Source organism: Filicampus tigris, chromosome 6 (assembly GCF_054856515.1).
Source record: "Filicampus tigris isolate MCC_2025a chromosome 6, RoL_Ftig_1.0, whole genome shotgun sequence".
Taxonomy (NCBI): Eukaryota; Metazoa; Chordata; class Actinopteri; order Syngnathiformes; family Syngnathidae; genus Filicampus; species Filicampus tigris.
The window spans coordinates 8,848,439-8,873,247 of record NC_141222.1 but is presented as its reverse complement, the minus strand read 5'-3'; the positions used below and the strand labels follow the sequence as shown (position 1 = coordinate 8,873,247).

The 24,809-nt window shown below is 42.8% G+C and overlaps 1 protein-coding gene across 4 annotated transcripts; it reads left to right on the top strand.

Moving 5' to 3' along the window:
* Nucleotides 1-236: 236 nt before the first annotated feature.
* mafgb (MAF bZIP transcription factor Gb) lies at nucleotides 237-23,117 on the top strand. 4 transcript variants are annotated; one of them, XM_086034212.1, is made up of 3 exons: nucleotides 237-500; nucleotides 15,981-16,046; nucleotides 17,152-23,117. In XM_086034212.1, exons 2-3 carry the CDS (start codon nucleotides 16,011-16,013, stop codon nucleotides 17,629-17,631), a joined length of 516 nt encoding a protein of 171 aa, XP_085890338.1. In that variant the 5' UTR covers nucleotides 237-500; nucleotides 15,981-16,010; the 3' UTR covers nucleotides 17,632-23,117. The 4 variants fall into 4 exon arrangements, with proteins under 4 accessions (XP_085890338.1, XP_085890337.1, XP_085890341.1 ...); XM_086034211.1 differs by lacking the exon at nucleotides 237-500 and adding an exon at nucleotides 611-1,007; XM_086034215.1 differs by lacking the exon at nucleotides 237-500 and adding an exon at nucleotides 1,070-1,175.
* The last annotated feature ends 1,692 nt before the right edge of the window (nucleotides 23,118-24,809 follow it).

The window sequence follows — 24,809 nt, the reverse complement described above, 5'->3', positions numbered from 1 at the left end:
TCTACTGACAAGCTCAATAACAAAGTAACTGACTGTTTGTTAGGATACTTTTCATGACTGAATTTGGAACTTTTTTTATTCGAGTTTACGGGGTTTGAAAAAAAAAACGTAAGATGATAGGCAGCCTTCTGTCTTGGTAACCGAATATCCAGAAACGAAATCCTCCACTTAATCCTCCACTTGTGACTCGAGTGTTGTTGTTGTTGGTAGTAGTAGTGGGCCGTGTCTCTTTAAATGCGGGTTACGTAGCGCCTTCATGAATGAAACCATGTGATCCAAACATCACTTGACGTCTCTCGCCTGTGCCCAGACCGAAACAAGCGAGGTAGGAGTGGATCCAGCACACAGACGGTGCCACAAGGCGTCAAGCGAAGGAGAGGGGCCAGACCTTGCTCCTTCCTTCTCGCTCCGCAACCACTTGAGCACCTCCAACCGTCGGCCAACGCCGGCCATCGAAGGTCGGGGGCGGACGGACGGCGCCGGTCCGGTTTCCACTTCTGGTGAGTCAGCAGTCCAAATGCCAACTTGAAATCTCCACAAAGTGCTGAATGAAAGTGGCGTTGTTTCGCTGAGTGCGCACGGCGTCGAACTGTTGTTTTAAACGCCACCCCGCCCCCGTAGAAGCGCTGAATCATCACGACCCGGCCGGCCAGCCGGCCGCTCGTCGTCTAGTCGGGATCGAGCGAGCGGGTCTGAGCGGTGATTCCACAATCCGGACAAAGGGGGAGCACGATGTGCACGATGTGACGGGCAACCTTGTAAAGAAGAAGGGGCCATGTGTCGGAATGAGAAGGGCGAGCTAGGGCACGTTGACAGCAAAGGTCGGTGGAGGTGTCGACTGTCTGCTCGCCATTAGGCGTGTGTAGCAGCCGAAAAGCGGCAAAGTCGGCAAATGTGCTAAGTAACAAGTCGGAAGACGGCGAGCGAGGAACTCGCCTCGCCTTCCTCGCCGACTGTCCCCGCGCGGAGGTGCTGAAAGCGGCTCCATGGCCAGCGCTCGTTCGCAGGTACACGACGCGCACAGTCGCACACGCTCAGTTGTTTTGGTTGGTGTTGTTTTGCTGTCGATGTGTCGTTGTCTCGCCCTGCTCAGATTGACACTTTGAATTCAATTGGTGGCGGAAACGAGCGCCGTCTGTCAGCGGCTAGCTTGGGAGCGCCGTCGAGATGGAGCTGTGAGCGTGTGTTGTTTTGACATTTGCTTTGTTGCCCTCCGACGGGCCTTTCCTCCCACCCGGAGGAATGTTGAACGAAACGCGGCGGCGACACCTCGCCTCGTCGAGTCTCGTTTAGACGGCTGCGGTTCGGTTGTGTTTCTGACGCCGAGTCGTCACGTCGGTGTTATTTGTGAACGTTAACGGGGAGGCACGAGGGAGCCATGGCAACATGGCACCGGCGGGAGGCGGGCGGCGGGCGGACAAAGGTCTAGTAAGCGAGGGAAAAGCGCTCGCTTTCTATTGGGGGGCCTTGCAAACAAGTGCGCCCGCCCATCGCCATGAGGACGGTAACGCTTGACATTCGGAATTACGAGTGACTTCAGCCTCAGTTTGTCTGCTAACCTTTCTTCAGACAAGGTGCATATTTTACATTCGCAAAATCTCTGGCTCTACCCAGCAATCATGATGTGAGGTGGGAGCGGAAAAGCGTCTCTACCTGTGACTATCCATCACCTGCATAGATAGATGACCTAGGATACACAGTGTTTTACTGTAAATATTTTAAAATAGAGTATGCAATTTAATGTACAAATGACACAAATTGCATTGGTAAAAATCACACACATTTCACTTGACGAATAACGTTCAGTAATATATTTAACTTTGAAGTAACATACATTTGCATTCAATCTTTAAGATGTTTGTTTGTCAACATGTATTTAGATAGAATTTTGTAGATAGCATACATACTTGATGCAAGCTGGAAGGCTTGCAGTGTATCTATTGTGCTCTATTGCAATGGGCCTATCAATGACCTGAGCGATATACCTGAATGGTTCGACCCATGAAGTGGATGGTTGAACGGCCAGGCACCGCTGCCTTTGTAATAATAATAATAGGTAGCATTGTTATTTCACTGTTAAGTGCAATAGATTTCAAGTTAGTCATTATTTTAGTGCAGCTTTTGTTTTCCTGTCGTTAAGTGCAGTGTTAATACTCAAGCTGTGCATAATGTTTCAGTGCCTGGCAATAATATGTAATACTTTTTAGGAATAAAACTTGCCTTGTTTTTGATGAACCTTTGGGCCAACTATGCCTCTGACTTTTTTACGTCGGTCATGGTGGCAGTACTTGGGGGAGATAAGTATTTTTTTTTAGGTTGTGCTTGGTGTAAAATGTGTGCCAACCACTGAATTAAGTGAAATCGGTTATGCCCACACGTAAATCTGTGAGATCACACAGAAGATCACATTAATGGTGGGGCAGTGGTACCCTCTCCTGACTTCGGTATACCGTCAGTTGGATTCAATTCCCGGTCCAGGTTGTAGCCTGCCTTTCTCTCAAATGCAGCTTGCATCAGCTCCCCATGACCCTGAAAAGGATAACCAGTCTAGCAAATGGATGGATGGCTAACGGCCTGCTTATATACTGTATCTAAATTCATAATGAAACAATTGGACATATAAAGCAATTATCTCTTGGGTGTTGCAAGTGAGTGGCTCCTCCTCATTGACTTCTTATTACATTACCTGCTGACTGGTTGCAACCTGTGCGCATTGCAACTCAAGAGTAATAGCGAAGCTCTGTGGACCCAAGAAAACTGAAACTTCACCCCCTAATGATTCCAAATCAGCAGCTTTAGTCAGACTCAGCACTCTGCAGAGTGTATCAAAAGTATGTAGTAAGCAAGTTGGCAAGTACTGTAATAGAGGGTCATAATGATGAAATAGTTGTATCACTATTGGATAGAAAAGCACCCGGCCACCCCCCTCTCTCACCCCCCCCCCCCTCTCTCATACGCACTCAACGCACAGGCACACACACACAACCTAGGGGCTAAGCTTTTTATACTTGGTATCAGTATTTAATCAGTGCTTGAAGTGCATTTCTCTGTCAAGTACTTTCCCCATCCTTCCCTGGTGTTCACAGTAATTGAACGCTGACCAATGCTTATGTGTGCAACTTTGCTGATGGTGGCGAAGCGGCGGCAAAGGCGCGTGGAGCAAGGGGGGGGGGGGGATGAAGGAAGAATGAGAGATGGGATTTGCGGAGAGATTGAGAACAAGGACCTTTTTGTCTTCAAGGCATTCCCCTGAAAATGCTGAGGCGAAGCAAATGCTCCCTCGCTTGACAGATGGCGTTTTCACTTGTTACTTACCACAGCGAGTTTCTTTGACTTGTCCTGTGTACGTGCATGCGTGTATATGTGTGTGAGTGAGCGGGTGTGTGAGAGAGGGTGAACAGAGTAAGCAGGAAATGCGCCTAGATACAAAGATCGAGCCCGTAAGAGACATTTACCGGCACACACCGAGCAGAGGCGGCTGGCCGTGGGGCCCGAAGCAAAATTTGAATTTTGGGGCCCGAAGCAAAATTTGAATTTTGGGGCCCTCTGTTTCTTCAAATTAAATTGATTATTGATCATTCATAGGCCTACTATAAAGTTATCGCAGCCGTGATGAAGCATTAAGTAGGATACTAATCATGTCATTTAGGCCTACTAGGACACTGTTTATTGACTTTAAAAGTGACATCTGCTTTATTATTTTTGGTGTTTGAAAAAAAACTGCCACAGCAATGTGCAAAAGATATTTTGTATCACAAGAAGAGGAGTAAATGCTACAAAAAAATCGCATAGGTATAAACAAAATAAAATCACTTTTTGAAAAAGTTTAATAAAGTAAACTAAGGACCCCCACGTACCACTTTCAGTTCAATTTCCGGTTCCGTGGTCATCACCATACTTTCCCTTTGCAGTTTTTGGCACCCTTCCATGGTGCTTTTGTTACAAACACCTACACACACACAATCTGAAAAAGCAAAACACGCATCTGCTGGGCTGATGCCCTACTATGAGTTACAAATCTCACGTCACGTGAGACCCTCGAGCTCGGTTTTTGTGTGATCGCGCCCCCAGAAATTGTGCTTCCACTTTTGCTGCCTCTTGAGGCAAGGCCAGAGCAGGTTTGTATCTGGTGCACCGATTGATTTGAAAGTTAATAATACACGTCATTGTAACTTTCAGATGGTCCCGAGATTTTATTTTTATTATTCTAACAAATTCATTGCATTTTTGGCTCAAACATGAATGGAAATCAACCATACGGCAACCAATGTTCCCACCAGCTGCACTTTTGCCCATCCAATTGAATTTTGCAACGTACACATTGTACAAGTACATAATGTCTGCCCTGCTGAAATAAAGCAAACGAGTGGATTTCAATTTAATAGTGTATAAAAGGAACTATAGATTAAAGAGGATTCTCTCACCGAAAAATAGTGGACGATGTAGTAGACGTTAGATGGAAACCAAGCTGTGTGCGCTAGGAATGAACCAGGACAAATATAGAAATGAATGCAACTCTTCAGTCATGGAAATACTCGCTAACATTTGACCTCCCTTTACGTTCCTTACTTTCACAAAAACATTACTGATCTTGACTACCAGTTTTTTTCGGGGCTCTAGATTGCTCATATGGAGGGGGAACAATGTTTTTTTCCCCTAGTTTTTATCCACCCTCTCTCCTGTATTTCACCAAAGAAGGAATGGCACGAAGGAAGTGAATTGAGTATATCGAAGAGCCATCATAATGGATTTTTCATAATGTCGTGTTCACCTTCGATGAGTGTTTTTGTCAATTTTAATGGTGGTGTGTGTTGAGGGTCTTTGTTTGCTTATTTTGCTACTACACATTTCAGAAAAGTCTACTGAGAGTGAAGTGGAAGTAAAAAAAAGACGAATAAAAGACAGAAGAAGCACAGGGAGTATGTGAGGGGGGAAGCAGTTGGGCAGATCAATAGTTGAGCTTTTTTTTTTTTTCTCCCCTCTGTGGTAATGATGAAATATGGTGTAAGCAGATCTGGTGCATAATCATCTCTATGCTCCACAGTTTTTTTTTTGTATCAGTGTATGTTGCTTTTGCTTCCTGTGTGCGTTAAATTAGCTCAAACTCCAAAGTGTCAAAAGGTGTTCACCTCCCAGAGGACACAAAAAAAAATGTGAAATTAAGACATATCCAACATAATTTTTAAAACGGAAAGCTGGTTTAGTTGAGTTAAGACACTTGTTTTACTGATTTCACCCTCCAGTGGTGAAATGATTGCGGTGAATTCAAGCACCGATAGTACAAAGCAGCTCGTATTTATCACTTATCAGTAATCACACTACGACCTGTGCTCATGTCTTGCACCACTTATGTTTTCCTCCCAGGGGCTGCAGCATTCACTTTGGATCTCTTTGAAGAGGAGACACCTTGTTCGCACAAAGAAGTGCTCAAAACCACATTAGCGAGTTTGCTTTTCATGCCACGTTGAAATATTGGGAGTGGCGTGTAGCGCTTGAGATGCAAGGTGTTGGTCACAAGAGCATCTGTGTGAGCGGTTTTCCACCAGTTGCATCATCTTGCGCATTTCTGACTGCAGTGTGATGATACCGGAATTGTGGTTGGAATTCATGAAGCGTACTGATTTGGAAACGTGCACACATTGTGTCAAGTTCAGAGAGCGAAGAAAAGATAAGCGTGCGCATCACATGAAGCATCTCATCATCGCTTCCGTTTACCAACAGCGGTTTGTTGAAAACAGATGTAAGCTTGCAACAAAGCACTTTCTTAAATTGTCCTGTTTAATTGTGAGTGCCAGGGGTGGGCTAGTCAACGGGGAGGCGTGGTTTCCCTCGGTGGGCCGTGGTCGGTTGGTCCGAGGGGGAAAAAAAAGGGAAAGAAGTGTACGATATGACCACTACTAGGAATAGGTTGCGAAAGAATGCGTTAACTCTCTGCCGACTGTTAACTAGACAGACAACGAAAGTGTAAGAATATTATCATGAATTTAAAAAGTGGCCATTAAAATATATATAGCACCGAGTGACTGGCTGTGTTAGGGTGTCAGCAGAAGTCATAATTATTTAATACCAAAAATAGCAATAATTTAGTACATAACTAGAAATAACCCCCTTGTAACTATATTATGCCCTCCTTTTACAAAATAACACATATACGGTATCAATGAATACACTGTCACAAGTCTTAATTTTAACTGCAGCAAAGCATTGTGGGAATGACACTTTTTAATGGCCGTTGTGAAGACCACCTATTAATTGTGTAGAAAATGCCACAAAATCATTTATGCTTTAAGACATGAGAATGAAAGTTTGCCACGTAGTTAGCGCATGTGCACTGGGGCACGTGTAGCAGTCAGACGGCTGAAGAAAAAGTGTTGAATTGGCCATAGTCCGTTTCCAGCACAGTATTGAGTTTTGTGTGATGTTCCTTCACGTGCCCGTCACGATGAGATGCTTGTTAAGTTAGCGGCAGTACGCTAAGCTGTGCACCGGACGTTTTGTGACTGGGTCTCAAGCAGTGTTCATTTTGACAAGATATTTCAGTTTAGTTTTAGTTATAGTCTCTTGAATTAATGAAGGTTTTAGTCATAATTTCGTCATCTGATTGTGTTTTGGTTTTAGTCCAATTTTAGTCTGCGAAAATAAAGAGCAATTTTTTCCACTTTTTCTTTGTCTTGTGTCGACTGAAAATGACATCACAACTGCTCACAACGACCAATCACGGGCTGACCTGTTTTCTGAATCTGAGCCATGATTGGTCGTTGTGAGCAGTTGTGATGTCATTTTCAGTCGACACAAGACAAAATGGCCGCCCCCAGAGATGGCTAAAAACGAGTGGATTAACACTTATTCCACAAACACAACATTTATCAGAATGCCCTGTTTCAACTAGTGGGCTTGCATAGAACGAACATATTCTTGAAAAAAAATGTTTGCATTGACTTCCTCTTTAAATGTAACAGCATTTGATATCTCTGCCTTGTGTCAATTTTCTCACCCCATGTTATCTACGTTTTGCCAAGTGGTCCCTGTCAAAATTGTCAATTTTAATTATTTATGCTCTAATATTTGTTCGAATGAACACGGTCCGCCTCTAATAATACATACAGTAACCCTACCCATAGTTAACCACTAACCAATCAACCGACACCCTCAGCGATCGTAACCTCGTTTCATGCAGTTCAGTTAACTAGTTGAATGAGTGGTTAGCATCTGCCTCAGAGTTCTGAGATTCCGGCTTCAGCCTTCCGATGGGGAGTTCTCCCCGTGCTTGCCAGAGTTTTCTCTGGGTACTGCAGCTTTCTCTCACTCTTCCAAAACATCCAATGTTAGGGTCACCAAAATTGTCTATCGATTTGAAAGTGAGTCTGAATGGTTGTAAAAAAAAAAAAAAAGAAATCTGAAAACATTGAGAATGTTAAAACTTGTCATTTTAGGAGCAACAAAAAAGCGTCATCTTGTACCATTTTATGCTTGGATCGTCTTTACAATTATTATGAAATTGGACATAATGGGAGACACACACACACACAACTTAATAAGCGTAATAATTGAAATGACTCAAGTGAAGTATTTAATATTATAGCACAGTAATTGGGTTGAGTGCAGCAGCACAGTGGTATAATGGTCTATATGTGCCCTGCAATTGACTGGAAACCAGTCCAGAGTGTCCCTGCCTGTTGCCCGTGAGCTGGGATAGGCTCCACTAGAAGGATGGATACGTGGATAGTTTCCCCCCCCAAAATTCCAGTTTTAATTCATGGCGACATGCAAAGCACTTCACTAGCTGTGGGCCAGAAATGCGGCCTTCTGGTGACCATGAAACCTCACAGCTCAAGTGGACTAACTACACCAGCTACAAGATGTACGCTTTCTGAGATGAGCATGTGCTCTACTTCAGAACTGTGTGCACACTTGTCAGCAGAGAGCACGGAGTGACAGATGCACTTTGCATCTCTCCTGGGAGCACTGTAGTACAGCAAGGTAATAATAACATGTCATGATCGCACATATGAGTGCGTGCGTAGGCTTACACTACGAATGCAATCTGAGTAGGCTGTTTTAACTTAATAAAAGAGTGACAATAAATGGTATGTCTCACTACTTTTTTGTCAATATTGCTAAATGCTACTATAAGATATCTGGTGATGCTCTCAGAAATACATGTTACTGCATTGTTGAAGTGAATTGTTTTCATTTGGATGGACATAATCGTGAAAGAGTGGCACTTTACATGGTTTTACTTGTCAATAATGTTTTCCTTGTGGCCCTCTGACTATACACGCCAAATGAAAACCAGTTGGACCAAGGATGTTTTTCTCTTAAAAAAAAACAAAAAAAAAGCAGAGCCAGGGCTCAACAGTCTGACGATGCATTTTTTTTGCTTGTGTTGGGAAAATAGTCATCACACTCCGACTTACTACCTGCAATGGGAAAAACGTGTTGACGCCAGGACTTTTTTCCCTCACTTTTAATAACTCACTTTGCACAATCACTGGCTCATGCACACTTAACCATCTTGCACTCACAGGTAACCCAATTTAAACTCTCGAGAACGTGATTATTCCTAGATTTCTGTACATTTGCCGGCTAGTAAAGTACAGACCTCCAACAAGGCCAGACAATCCGAATGTGTCCCGGCGTTTACGCTTGAGGTGTCAGGCGATACTGTTCCCCTCTAGTCCTGTAGGTGGCCGTAATGCCCATCATAAAACATTTGGCACACACCGCAATGAATTTAATTGTGACTGGAAAGGAGTCCAGGGCGAGCCCTGCTTCTCGCTCAAAGTCAATCAAAGCTTGGTTAAGCTCCAGCTCACTGGTGACCCTAATGAGGACAAGGGGCATAGAACACGAATGGATGCAGCTTATGTAGAATTTACGTAATCCTACGCACGCACTATTCAACTAATTAGCTTACTATCTAATTTAATAACAAACTAAGGTCACTCACATTAGGCAGTCTGTACCATGCTTGACAGCTTGAACACATAAATCAGAGCCAAATTGAGGCATGTACTGTGTAGTCAATGTAATTGTTCCTCATGCCAGTCATTAATGATATATGGCACCTTGCACATGCGACAAGAACGACCGAATTGAGCCACAAAATACCAGGAAAGTTGCATCGTTGTCACAAAGCGTTGGATGAAATTTGCTGAAGCATGGATGCAGTTAGCACAATGCTAATGAAAATATAAACTTGCTCTTCATGCTTGTCGGAGGCATAATACTCACTTGTAACTTTGACTGGGGGGCAGCTCGGTGATCTAGTGGTTAGTACGTACTGTCCCGTCTTCCTCCCAGAGTCCAAAATCAAGCTCGTTTGGCCCGCCGTAACAGTAAAACCAAATAAGTGCATTATCGCCAGAAGTGCGATGCTATGCCAAAGATCACAGTTCAGTACATAGCTTGGTTTAAAGGTCACGGTTCGGCTCACATTCGGCATAGTAAAGGACAAAAATGCAAATTAAACAGAAATATTTTAAAACAATATCTAAAATGAAACAAATATATTTGGTCGAGTTCAACCTGAATAGTTAGGAAAGGAACAATACAGGCAAGTGCAACATTGTAAAAACTTTAATCCTGGCTCCATTTAACGAGCTCTGGAGAGTCTATATAAAAGCTGCTTGATGTTGCAATTGTACAACAAGTAGCCATGACTTCAGCTCTTCAGAAGCTGAGCTGCACTGTGTTTGCTTACAAACTTAGCGTGTGGCTAGAGCGCAAGGCAGTTCTACCTCTTGTTCCGGTCTGTAGACTGCCGTTAAATGGTCCCATTTTGCCCGTAAAATTTGAGATGGTGCGAGTTGATTTTTCTGACCAAACTCCGCCCACACCCATTTCTGCCTCAGCAACCAACAAAGCTTCATTCTGCTTGGCTGCCAGTACCCATCACCAGTCTCCTGAGCCAAAGGCCAAAAAGGGCCAATAGGGCTCCACCTTAAGCTTGGTCACATCCCTCATTGGGTGTTCACCAATGAAACAACAGTCAGGACCCTTCTCCCCACTTAAAGGTGGAGGGAGGATACCCTCCGGTCCACCGGTGTGAATCCCAACATACAGACACTAGTCTTGCTATATCTAGTCAGAACTTCTCCAATTCAGGCTTTTCCCCTGCTTGATAAGTAATATTCCACCTATCTCGAGCCAGCTTCTGTAAGCACGTCCCTTGCCCTTGATGACCCTTGGACACAGCTCAGGGTGGAGGCTGAGGAGAAACGCTTTAGAAAATGGATTGCTGAAGGATTTTGATTGACACTGTTATTGAACTTTTTTTTTTATGAATATAGTGTTGATTGGGGTGTCTCTGTTAGCCACTTAATGTCGACGTGACCGTATAGTTACTATTGTGGATGGTGGATGTTTTTTGCCATTTATGGGACAAGAGTTTTACTCTGTCTTCTTTGTCCCAATATGTTCTCCGTGTCTTCTGCTTCTCTCTCCATTTCCTCACACTATTTCACGCTCTGCAAACTTCCCATTTAATAACTTCCGGCTCTCTTTTGCACCCCTCCCCCCCCCCTTCACATTCAAACACACATGCACGGAAAGTGTCCTCCCTTGTATTCACCTCCTCGCTGTCTCTATGATCTCTGCTGCGAGGCCACTCCCACTCTCACAGGTTGCCATTATCACTGATCTGATTCCTAAATCTCAATTAGCCTCCCTGCAGAGCTCAACGTTAATTATTCACCAACGCTCACATCCCGCATACTGTAGATCATTGAGCACAGGTTTTGCTCCCCTATTTACATAGGCAAGGTGAGCTGTAGAAGTTGTAATTCTCCACTGTGATTAAGGGCTATATAAATAAACTGACTTGCCTTACATTTGCCTTTTGTCATCCGTGTCCTACTCCACTCACTGTTGTCCCCGTTTTGGGTGATTGCTGGGTCACTCGAAGGCACAGTTAAACTCTCTGTTATGCGAGGATTACTCACTAAATATAAACTTGCCGCTGCATCACTCGAACAAGCTACTGTATTGTTAATCATTCTCTCTGTGTTGACTTGTTTGTGTTGCGTACATCAATGCGCACAAGCCCCCGGGTTTATTTTAGTGTGTGTGTTTAGCAGGTGGGGGGGGGGGGGGGGGGTCGGAGCACAACACCAGCTGGGAGTCGCTTTCTAAGAAATTCCTCTCTGTGATGTTATTGGCCTGGCGCAAAAGGTTTTTCTCAAACAAGATTAATTAGGGTGCAGTCTGAGGAAGATATGCGCACGCGCACACACAGATACACACACAAGCACATATTTACAAAGACGCACAGTGGCTTCAGTCAGCAGTGCATGCAAAGTGTTTACTCTTTGGCTGTGTGTTGAGCATTGTCACTCTTTCACCTGGTCCAGGATTATGTGTTTGTGTGTGTGCGTGTGTGTGCGTCAAGATGCAGCAGTAGTTTCGTTGCACTGGATCAGCTTCAGAACTTTTCTAATTGGAGGTTTTAGCCGTGGTCGTTGCTGAGCTCAGTTCTTTTCTCCCCGACCCCAATCCCCCACCGCTGCAACCCCACCCCCCCCCCCCCACCCCCCCACTGGTGCTCTCTCTATCCTCCCTCCACCCACCTCCGTGCCCAACAGCTAAGCTCTTACAAATGTGTTGAGGATGCATTTTCACCCAAACACCCTCCCCTCCCACCCCCTCTGCCTCCTCCTCTCCTCCCTTGCCGTCCCGTCCCTCCATCCCTACCTATGCCCCCCCCCCCCGCTCAAGTTCTTTTCTGTCTCCCTTGTCATTTGCACCCCCCAGCCCGTCCTCTCTCCATACTCAGCATTTTTCCTCAGCTGTGGGTGTGATGTCTCCGCTGTAGCCCTAATCAGCTCTGGAGACGTCAGCATTCTTTCCGTCCTCCTTCCAAGCTCCTCCAGCATCACCTCCTCTCTTACCTTTTCTCCTCACCGTCTTATCTCAGCTTGTGTTTTACCCGTCTCCGCTGCATGTCATCTGTTTGCCTGTGTGCGCGTCTGCGTGTATGTTTGTGTTTGTGTTTGTGTGTGCTGTCTTTCAGCGGTAACCATAAGCAGCTCCGCTCTTGAGTCGTCAGCGTTCTTTCTGTGGCTACATAAAAATACAGCCTAGCACAGCAGAAAAGCTGTCTGTTGTAGCAAGAGTGGTCGCGGCATTGACCACAGCACCCCCGACCACCCCGCGTGCACTTTGGGAAGGACGCTAGTGGCAAGACCAAGATGAATGGCGATACCTTTGCTCAGCAGATGATCCCTAACCTGGGTGACTTACACATGACCTGTGCTGTCCAAGACAGTTTTGTGCAGCAGGGCACCTTTTTTTTTTGGGCTATGAAAAATGAGCTTCTTTCTTGTGTGCAGCACTTACTCGCAATTGTTCCCCCAACATGGATAAACTAAATGCTGAGTGATGTATCTTCACTTCAGAGTGTTTGTTTCCTTAGTGTCGATAGAACATCATGTCCACCTTCTAAACCTTTTTAAACACCCACATAAAATGGATATAATTGATACCTATGTATCTTTTATTTTCATTTCTGCCCATAGGGCTCTATTTTTGTAGACACTGAACTTGCGCTTGGGCATAAAAACTGGTCTATCTTGGTCCTCCTGCAGGTGCAAGCCTCCTTTAGCATGTTTAGGAATTTGCCAGACCACGTTGTGCCATGCTGGGTTTTCAGGGCGTTTTCTTTTACACAACCCTGGCGCACCCGTCAATTTGCTGGCTGAAAGCAGGTCTAAGTTGTGGCGCAGGTGCTGTAATGCAATTTTGGTGGATTTGATCGAGATGCAAGCAGACAGATTCTGAGCTCCGCTCCATGTGTAGGGGATGTCACTGCATTTCATTCATAAATATGACAACAGCATGGACCTGCTACCATTGGCGGGGAAGCAAGTCAGCTTTGTTGACTCCCACAACGGCGCAAACGCCTGTTTCTAACTTTGCGTGTCTACGAAAATACCAAAGGAAAGAAAACTCCACCCATGTGCATAGTCATACCGCACTTTGCGCTAGACGTTTGCTCGCCACGAAAATAGGGCCCTGAATGTTATCTTTTATAGTTACCGAAACCTCGGCTGAGTGTGAAAAAATAAAATACAGACCATATATCAGCACCCACATAAACATGATAGAAGTTACTACGATACACTTAATGAATAATGTAGTTGAGTGCGTGAGGATAAGTGTCTCGGATAATGGATGGATGGATGGATGCGTATGAACACACATTCACTTACAGATATGTTGCACTGATATCTTCTGTCAGGCAACTGCTTATCTTATCTTAGATGCACTGCGCTGTGACCTAAAACAAACATCATATTGTCAGCGATGTCACATGTGCAAATTACACATTTTCTATGTGTTATGTATTATTTATTATTATATTGTGCAGAATCATTTACAATCAAATATATCCACCATTTCTGTCAGTCAGGTTTATGCATTCCTTGGCGGGTAAAAAGGTCTTTTTTCTAGTTTGATTTAATTGATTTAAGTAATGTTGCTAACCAACCAAGTAACAACACGGCAATGAAAGCAAACCTTTGTGGGGGTAAGACGTTCTATATTTGCTCAAATACAGTATCTTACTTGACATCATGCCCCAGTTTAGCACTGGGTGTGCCACACTAGAATTACCGTTAATATGACATCTGATATCACCATGTGCCACGGCAGACATATTTACAACATAGGCCACCTACAGACCAGAGATGGTATCTGTAAAGCTGGTGTTGGTACGAAAAGTTAGGCTGTGGTTAGACAAAAAGTTGGAGCGTATTCTTTCCCTGTGAGATAAACATGTCCATAAAATGAAAAGCAATGTTTTCCCTATATGTGTTATACTTTGATAAATAATATTTTGTAATTAAAGATATGCAATATTATTGTATAAATGTATTTGTGCCATAAAGGCCTATTTTACACACACACACACACACGAGGAAATATGGTGCGGTACAGTGTGGTCCTCATTGCTGTGTTGATTGGGACCTTCCAGTGCTAATAGCTTCATTACGTTGATTTTTATGTAGCTCTTATAATTTTATGTCTCATTCTAAGGCACTGATGTCATGACGAAATCTGGACAGTCAGCTTGACTGTTTCCTTGACATTGCTTGCGTTGTGTTTAACTTGAAATTTGACCGCATTTGCACGTTTGGGTACTAGCAGTGGAACATGTGGATATTATTGTGCCCCCCTAGCATGGCGGCAGGGGAATGTGTTGGCATGCTTTTTGTTTGTATGTAAATGGGGGGTTATGGAGGTTGGGGGTTGGGCACGGGGGAAATAAACCTGTGCCTGGCAGTAAAAACGCCTCTTTTTTTTTTGCCTCTCTGTTTTCACTTCCCCCACCATCTCTCTACCCCCACCCCCAAAGGCACCCTTAGTCTTCATGTCTTTGATCCATCTATTGTGTGATGATGATGCACCTCCAGCTGTGGGAGCGTACAATGCATCCCAGCACACTGCATGCACAATTCAAGAGAGCTACCAGTATATATATATTAAAAAAAAAAAAAAATCTGCCTTTACAAACACAATAATTCTCAGTTTTGATTGACGGTCATAGAGAGATATTATATTTCTTTAGTGTTGTATTTTGCTGCCGTGTTGAATGTTTTGACTCTTTCGCGTCGTTAAATGAGGTCACCGAGAATGTTAGAATCTTTCTATAAGTGGTCATAATGTTGGTGGTTAGTGGATGTATTGGAAAGAGCAGTTGAAACTATGATGGGCGTAAAGTAATAGTGGCAGCGGCAGCACAGTTGTGGTTTCTGTCTTTAATGTGCGCTGGCTATATAGCGTATGCGCTTATAATGTATAATTTCTCGGATCTACTGCTATTTTTAACGACACACAGACCCACAGAGGTGCGCTGCGGGGGAGGTTGACTGCTCAGTGTTGCCAGGCCAAACTTATGCCGATATATGATATGAATTGTAAAAATAATAAATGACACTGATAGCGCTTTTCAGGACACCTAAAGATGTTTGAAAAAGCTGTTTTTTTTTTTTCTAAGCGTTCCTCAACCTGCAGCTCTAGTTACGGCAGTCCCATATGTTTGGTAGTGATGCGTGTCCTGTATTGTGTGTAAAAGGCGGCCCGATAGAAAGTGACAGAAGCGAGTCGAAATTTACGCGGCAGGGGAGGAGAGAGCAGAGGGGAGGAGAGAGAGTGAGGCCAGGAATCTGCTGAGTCATCGTGACTGGTCTCATGATGATCGCTTAGGTCAGAGCAGCAACAAGAGACACCCTTTAATGAACACACACACACACACACACACACACACCCACACACACACACACACGCACACACAGAGGTCTGAGAGATGAGAGACACACTAGCACACCCGAAGACAAAGCATCCCCTTGTGGAGATGTGCACTCGGAGCACTGATGTCATGTTTTGCACTCCTGTGTTGACTTCTTCATCTCCAGCCTTTTGTCTTTCGGTTCCACGTTTGACCAACTCCATGTAAACCGTACACATGCATCATGTTTTTGTTTCTGCCGTTAGACATTTGTATTCATGTCGAGTGTAGTTCTGCTTTCTCGTGTGCCGCTGCGAGCTTGGCTTAGGTGTGTGTACGGATTTGTATGAAAGTGTATGGGCTGAAACAGTTGACTTTCCCCTGGAGTCCTTCCCACAAATTCTATCACTTCCTCTTCTCTCAGTTCACTTCTTAGCGATTGGCCTGAAGCCAACCAATAACGCGTCAACTCGACAAAAGCAGTGGGCACTATCACTGTAACGATCATGAAACAGGAAGTCGGGGAAATTCATTGCGTGTCACTTTCACTCATACAACCTGATATTGATGCGCAACGTCTAAGATATTCAAACAACAGTCCTCCATAGACACAATAGGATTTGGTTTATCTGTGCTTGACGTGGTGGGTAGTGATCCACAAAAATTAATTGTGAAAATTATAAAGGTCTTTTCATCAAGCTGTTATTTATAAAAAGGGTGGATAACTGTGATGTTGTTTTCTGCATTTGTGCAGGTCTGTTCAGAAGAACAAGGCTCCTGTGGCATGACGACGACAAACAAAGGAAATAAAGCCTTAAAGGTGAGGGGAAAGCATCCACCAATCGGTACACATCAGGCAGGTTCACCACGGTATAATTGGAATCAAGTGAACCCCGATTAGGCTGCCATTTCCATTGCTGAGTTTTTAGGCAACATGGTAATAGCTGTGTTAGCTGCATAGATAATATCACATCATAGTTTAGTAGCAAAGCAGCATTTAATTTGACAATTAAGTAAACAGAAACTGGACATGACTGTGCGCAGTGCAGTGTACTGACAAATTGACAAATGCCTGCAAACAAGAACCACAGGCACTTTTTAGTTTCTTTATATTCAATCCATTGATTGTAACAGGGAAGAAGGTGCACCATTCTCAGTCAGCCTATCAAAAGACACCCTTCACCCCAGAGGAGGCTGCCATGTTTCGCCGCCGTCTTTGTGCTACGGATACTCGAAGGACACAAATTTAGCAAACGCAGTTCCTAAGCATCATGACTACTGCATGTGTAAAGAATGCATTGCACTTACTTCATGACTTGAGGGAATACTACAAGTCGTTTGTGATGACATTTTGCTTGCACTTCTGCTGCAGAAACTGTTGGTAGGCTTGCGACGTGCGGTCTCTCGGAGGCACCGTAGCGCGTGTGCTTCAAAATGCACGTGCTTCCATCCTGGGTCATTGCATTCTATTAGTTGACCTCTAGATAGCACTGAATTCTACACATTGTCCTTTTAATGGTGTTAATGCTACATTTTTAAAGTGACACAGTTGTCCAAGTAAGCTGGTCTTCAAGCTGTTTCATTGTCACTCCCAGATAACATTTACTGTGAAACTTGCATTTAAAACAAAAGAGAATTAAGCATTGTTTATTCAAACACCAAAATGTTCAAGGAAACCATACCGTATGGCATGGCATCTACTTAACATCCAGTAGAGCTCAACGCTGCCCGGCATGTTGTAGCACAACATGCTACACATTCAAGGCCCGCAACTCTAAATTCAGAATAGTCTGTAAACTGTAAAAAAAAAAAAAAAGATAGCCTAAAAAGATAGCGAGGCCGCAAAAGACGAGCCTCGATATGTCGGGAGTTCACTGCATACCACTCGCGTTGTTGTATTTGATTTGACTCCTTACTTTGTGTAGGTGAAGCGAGAGCCAGGAGAGAATGGCACCAGCTTGACAGATGACGAGCTGGTGACCATGTCGGTGCGGGAGCTTAACCAGCATCTCCGGGGGCTCACCAAGGAGGAGATCCTGCAACTGAAGCAGCGGCGGCGCACCCTGAAGAATCGAGGCTACGCCGCCAGCTGTCGGGTGAAGAGAGTTACCCAGAAGGAAGAGCTGGAGAAGCAAAAGGCTCAGCTGCAACAGGAAGTGGACAAACTGGCCAACGAGAATGCGTCCATGCGCCTGGAGCTGGACGCTCTCAGGTCCAAGTACGAGGCCTTACAGACCTTTGCCAGGACTGTGGCAAGAAGCCCCACCGTGGGGGTCGGAGTCAGGGCCGGAGGGGGAGGAGGAGGGGTAGCGTCATCGGTCATCGGTCCACTCATACCCGGCAAGGCGGCAACGGCGACCAGTGTCATTACCATAGTCAAGTCCAAAACAGATGCGCGGTCTTGAGGGAGGTTTCGATTGACAAAGGTGTGTCGGGATGGAATTCAGCTGCGTCGAAGAATTTCCGCTTCTCTGCTTGCCGCGCCTCCTTCACCGCCTTCGCGAGCTGTGTCACCGCACTGACTTGACACAGGTCACGAGCGCAGCGAAGGACGAGAGGGAAGCAAAGTATTTGGTCAGCGCTTGTTAACAAAGGATCAGGCAATTCGAAGTTGATCATTGCAATGAACTGTTGTTGTCGCGAGGACCCAAATGTTCCCATTCCATGGCTAAACAAACAGATGGATTTCGAGGCAGAATAGTCTGATAGATCATCCATCTTATGTGACCCGCTAAATCCATCGAGTGCAGATGAGTCCCGTCCAGCTGCAACTTTTTCATATCAGTACGACGGGATATATATAAGAAAGGCAATTGTGTTACCTGTATTTTTACTGTTTTGTACCGTGTCGTCATTCACATGAGGTTCAAAATGTATTCTCTGTGTGTGAATTGTTATATACAGTATCAGGAATTCTGTGAAATTCGTGATTGTTTTGGTATTTGTTAGGTTTGGTCAAGTTGTCTTTCTTTTTTTTACAGACTCTTCACTTCTCACTCATATTTGCTCTTCCCGTTTTTTTTCCGTTCCAATTGGCTTCTATGACTACACGGGTAGCCAGCAGATGAAGGACTTAGAAACCAAGGAAAAACTACAGAGAATTGTTTGGGGAAAAAAAAAATCTTGACACATCTTTTGTATGATTCTCTACAAGTAGTGTATACGTTTGGGAAAATTCTGAAAGGCAAGTGCCTTGGTCTGCTAATTAAAATGTTCAGAGAAGCGTTGATTATAATAAATGGGCCGTACCTGTGATCAATGGGGTAAACTGACTAGTCTGGATGTCTATGACATTATTAATGCTGCGTTGTTCTATGAGCGGTGTAGTAACCACTAATAATAATAATGATGATAATAAGACCCATTTATGTGATTTTGCACTTGTAAGTGCTGTATCTACAAATTGATTTTATTGAATTATTTCTCTAATTTCAACTTTTTTTATTTTATTTAGGAAACTCCCAACATAAAGCTTACTGAATGGCATCGTCCCCTTCTCAGAGTAGTTTAACCAAAACTGAACTGATTATTCCTCTCTTTTTTGTCTTAAATGTGGATTCACATACATAGGGATACATTGACACAAGCTTTACAATAAAAGTAATCTTATGTGGTGTTCTCTTTAAAAAAAATAATAAAAAAAGATTTTTTTTTTAAAATAAATTAATGAATCATTGTTCATGTATGGTAGTGTCTCAAAATTTTATAAAGGCAATTAGCTTTGCATTGTTTGTATTGACCTGTGACAAATAAGGTAACAAAATCAGTTTGATATACAGTATCTCTCTATTTTGCAATTGTACCAAAAGTGGCTTACCTACTGAATAGCTTTGTTCTTTCTCTAGTGACTAGGCACGTGTGTGTAGCCGTGAACTAGCGTGTGATGTGCTGTGTATGTGATGGGGAAACTATACTGTATAACTTTCACCGTATTTGATGGGTACAACTTCGATCCTTGTTCGATTTGAAGGCGAGTGATGACACAGCTGGTAACCGTGCTTGTTCTCTCATTACAAAGTGTGCCCCAGGACCATCTGAACATGTTAGATCATCTGGCCATAATCTGCATTTATGCTTTTTATGATGCTCCCTTTTTTTTTTTTGTAGCCCTATGTCCGCCTTGTTATGTTGTGCTCTCATTAGTGCAGACAGTGGCCAATTCTGGTGTGCATGGGTCACGTGCTTCAAGTTCCTATATTTAATGTTATGTTTGATTTTTATTCATGTCTTTCTTTGATAAAAGTCAGGGGAGTGACAACATGATATTGTACATGATGTCTTACAGAGTGAATGATAAATGTTGCTATTTGCAGGGGTGCACATATTTTTTTTCATGGGGTACTCACATGAGTACCAGGAGATTGTCTGTGGTACTCACTAGTGGTCCAACAGATCACATAAGTCACGGTTGGATCGGTCCCGGATTTTGAGTCACGTATCGGATCGTTTTTTTTTTTTTATCAGAAAAATAAAAAAATACGTTATATAGAACTTTGTCTTCATTTATTTTATAAAACGTTTTTGCCCATAAAAAAATCAACTCCTAATGTCTAAAATGGCCATTCTGGATATAAGAACACAACTTAATGCAATACAGTATAAGGCAGAATACATTATTTTGTAAGTGGTACGGTGTATAAATTCCAAGGTATCCTGCCAGACATTTTGAGCTGAATGTTTTCATTGAATTATTTATTGAGCAAAAGTGTTTTTATAAAATAAATGAAGACAAAGTTAGATTTTTATTTTATTTATTTTTCATAATGAAAAAGACCTTGAAGTGCAATTTAAGGCAGTACTGTAAGCCAAGGAACAGCTGTTGAACTACCAGCTAATGATAACAACTGCTAGCCACTAACGCCAGAGACTTGGAGCGTATCATACAATGACAGCGTAATTAACCAACGGTTTGTTCACGTCCTAAATTAGACACTGAATATGAATATGTTTCGGGACGACATTGCGTTAGTTTTGGTGGCAAGCTTTAAAATTGCCAAACATCGAAAATGTAAGTCACGTTAGCCGTTGCGCCACCACGCGGGCAAATTTCAAAGTAAGAGTCCAATAAAGCATTGGTATCAATGACTCAATGTACTTTTTGGTAAGATTTATTTTGAAGATAGCCTTTGCGGAAGCGGTGTGTTCATTGAGTATGTTTGCAAAACGCTCTCGTACATGCGACTTATGTGTTATCTTGAGGTTTTTCAACTTCCTTTGCTGAATGCAGACTAGCATTGCCTTAATGTGAACGCCCACTGTTTTTTTTCACCAACCATTCTGCAGATTGTGCCCGTCCTGAACCGTGATGCTTGATCATTACCGATCACGGGCCAAAGATGATTCGTTGCAGTACACCACTAGGGTGTACAGGTACGCAAATGCGAGTCGTCACGCAAATGACGGTACACATCAGTGATTTCTGTTGCGCATGCGTACCCGCGTACCAGTTATGTGCATCCCTGGCCATTTGGCTCATCTATCAAACTGAGACTTTTGGTCTTTGGAAAATTGGAAAACCTAATTTGAATGGATGATTTTGTCGAAGCAGATGTCAAATATGACGCTGGATCCTGATTTGTTTTGCTGAAAGTTTGAAACCATTGTTAAAGAGGAAATCAAAACAAACACTTTTTTTTTTTCAAGAATATTTTTCCCAGCAGGCCCACTCGTTGAAACATGGCATATTGCGGAATATTGCGTTTGTGGAATATGAGTTAAGCAGCAAAGTCCAACCCTTTTTAGCCATCTCTGGGTGCGGCTATTTTGTCACTTCTGTGGACTGAAAATGTCATCACAACTGCTCAGGGCTCGGGTAACGACCAATCATGGCTCAGCTTAAAAAAAATAGGTCAGCCGTGATTGGTCGTTAGCTGAGCCCTGAGCAGTTGAGACGTCATTTTCAGTTGACAGAAATGACAAAATGGCCGCCCCGAGATGGCTAAGAATTTGTGGATTAACTCTTACTCCGCAAACGCAATATTTATCAGAATGCCTTGTTTCAACTAGTGGGCTTGAACCACTTTTGACGTTTTCAAAAAGTTGAAGTTCACTAAGCTAGTAAGTCGTGTGCACACAACAGGCAGAAGAATCAACAGCTGATGCTAAGAAGGGGTTCCTGATTTAACAGATCGATTAATTGTCTAGAATCAAACAATTATAAACTTATGCAGCGAATGATGTGTCAGATAACAAAGTTAAATAAATGATGCTATTCATTTGCAAGCAAATCGTGTCCAGAATGCAAACATATATGTTTCATAGGCTTTACAAGTTTGTTCTTTTTTTGTTTGTTTTTAATATATTGTTTCCTCGTAACTGTGTGGTTTCCTCTCCGTCTCGAGCCGCTTGTTAAATGCCTTCATTGTGTTTTTGACTGTTGTGTTTGATATGGTGTACTTGGTTCTGTTTTTAAAAAAGGAGGAAAACGTTTTGCTGAAATTCTCAATGTCAAACGCACTGTCTCAACCTTCAGGATGAATACCATACGTTGTGAGTGTAACGGTGTCAAGATGGTGTTTAGTTGTCTTTTAATATGCAAACTGTGTAAGGCATAAGTAGAACTCCTGTCACACAGGGGCTGTACTGCTATTGTGGCTTGTGTCAAATTGTTCAGGTTCAGTGTGATGTGGCAAGGTTAAAGACTTTATATTCACAGTGTTTAGCAATATGTGACTGGGTATCAAATGTTTTTGCAGTTTATTTGTTTATATCTGGATTATGTGTTGTGACTTGCCTTGCTTCTCCCCAGCATATTATTGTATTTATTAATGTGCATAGACAGGAAAAATCAAATATTTTTCTATCCATTTCAGTTTTAAAGGCGGCACTTCCTGTAGTTGTGTTTTCCTCCTGTGTGAAGCTGTGTGTTTGGTCTTGAATGTAGTTCATCCAAACATTAAGTTAGCTGAAAACAGTGACCTTTAGTCATTATCAAACAGGGTTTCCGTAACGCATTTTTTTGAGCTTGACATGTTTTACTACTTCCTGCGCAGACATTTTACCTTACTAATGAAAAGACGTTTCCTCACCAGCCCAAGCAGCCGCTCCTAAATCATATTCATAAATATTTTATGGCCCAGGAGAAGAAATAGTTGTGACGAATATGATAAAAGTGAACAATTTTCATGCACAACAGACTGAAATAACCGGGCCTTAGTTGAAAACCTCATCTGATTGTGTCGAGGATGCTTATCGATAAATCCTTTTATCATTCTGCCGGGCCAATTGTTGTGTAGTCACTCAGTTATTTCCCTGTGTAGTCAATCACGCATCCAGACTAAAAGCCCTTTCACCCGCCTCCAAAGCTGATCAATGAGAGTAAACGAACCAAACATTCCTTTGATCGTTTGTTTGGTGTGTCGATCAATAATAATGTTTGTTTTGCTTCTGCTGGTCCTGCTCTGGCATCAAATCATTTCAACATATTTTTGCAGTTTTCTTCTTTTTCATCCCATTGATGAGAGTTTGCCCTTATACATTAAAGCTGGGATATTTTTGTGTCTGAAAGTAAATAATGGTCGATTTGAAGTTATAGAGAAGTAGTGAGTTTGTCTGACTATGACGCAGCCTGTTCAGAAAAGGCCCTGTAATAAGAAATTCTGTGTTTTGTACTATTTCTGTATGAGGTGTAATAAATTATTATACTGTTCTTTCTATGGGAAAATACTGAAAATGTGACAGTCTTTGTAAGTATTTATCTTCAACTAAATTATTGTTTTTTTTTTGTTTTGTAGATACTTAAGTGATGATGACAAGGTACTGGTAATTATGGAATTAACTGTTTCATCATCAGTCTAATGTTCTTTTAATTTATTGATGTATATACTGTATGTTTGTCAATAAACAGTTTACTTTATTTTGTATATGACCAATAAACATGGTTTAAAATAGATACAGTTTTGATTTCTCTTTGAATTGTTATTATAGCAGAGTGAAACTACATGAAGTATATTCCATTTCGATTTGATACACAGTTTTGACAGCATTTTTCCCCCAATATATTTCCACAAAGACCAAAGGACCAAAGGGACATTTTAGATGAAAAAGAAAAGGCACATTTGGAGTTCCTTGCTGGAGAGAGGAGGTGGCCAAGGCTATCTTTATAATGAATAAAATTTGCAGGCACTCACACACACACATATATTACACACAAAAAAAAAAAAAAATATATATATATATATATATATATATATATATATATATATATATATATATATGTATATGTACGGAAAGTATTCGGACCCCTTAGAATTTTAACTTTTTGTGTCATTTCAGCCATTTGCCAAAATCAAAAAAGTTAATTTTAATTCTCATTAATGTACACTCAGCACCCCATCTTGACAGAAAAAACAGAAATGTAGAAATTTTTGCAAATTTATGAAAAAAGAAAAACTGAAATATCACATGCTCATAAGTATTCAGACCCTTTGCAGCGACCTTCATATTTAACTCACATGCTGTCCATTTCTTCTGATCCTCCTTGAGATGGTTCTGCTCCCTTATTGGAGTCCAGCTGTGTTTAATTAAACTGATTAGACTTGATTAGGAAAGGCACACACCTGTCTAAATAAGACCTTACAGCTCACAATGCATGTGAGGGCAAATGAGAATCATGATCAGAGACAGATATTCTGGCAAGGCACAGATGTGGCCAAGGTTACAAAAAAATTCTGTAGCACTCAAGGTTCCTAAGAGCACAGTGGCCTCCATAACTCTGAAATGGAAGAAGTTTGGGACGTCCACAACTCTTGCTCGACCTGGCCGTCTAGCCAGACTGAGCAATCGTGGGGGAAGAGCCTTGGTGAGAGAGGTAAAATCGAACTCAAAGATCACGGTGCAGTCAGGAAATGGGAGAAAGTTCCACAAAGTCAACTTTCACTGCAGCCATCCACCAGTCGGGGCTTTATTGCAGAGTGGCCCAACGGAAGCCTCTCCTCAGTGTAAGACACATGAAAGCCCGCATAGAGTTTGCCAAAAAACACATGAAGGACTCCCAGACTATGAGAAATAAGATTTTCTGGTCTGATAAGACCAAGATTGAACTTTTCTAAGCGATATGTGTGGAGAAACCCAGGTACTGCTCATCACCTGCACAATACAATCCCTACAGTGAAACGTGGTGGTGGGAGCATCATGTTGCCGGGGTGTTTTTCAGCTACAGGGACAGGACGACTGGTTGCAATTGAAGGAAAGATGAATGCGGCCAAGTACAGAGTTATCCTGGAGGAAAACCTCTTCCAGAGTGCTCAGGACTTCAGACTGGGCCGAAGGTTCACATTTCAACAGGACAATGACCCGAGGCACAAATGAGCTAAAATAACAAAGGAGTGGCTTCAGAACAACTCTGTGACCGTTCTTGACTGGCCCAGCCAAAGCCGTGACCTAAACCCGATTCTGCATCTCTGGAGAGACCTAAAATGGCTGTCCACCACCGTTCACCATCCAACCTGACAGAACTGGAGAGGATCTGCAAGGAAAAATGGCAGAGGATCCCCAAATCCAGGTGTGAAAAACTTGACAAGAAGACTCATGGCTGTACTAGCTCAAAAGGGTGCTTCTTCGCAATACTGAGCACAGGGTCTGA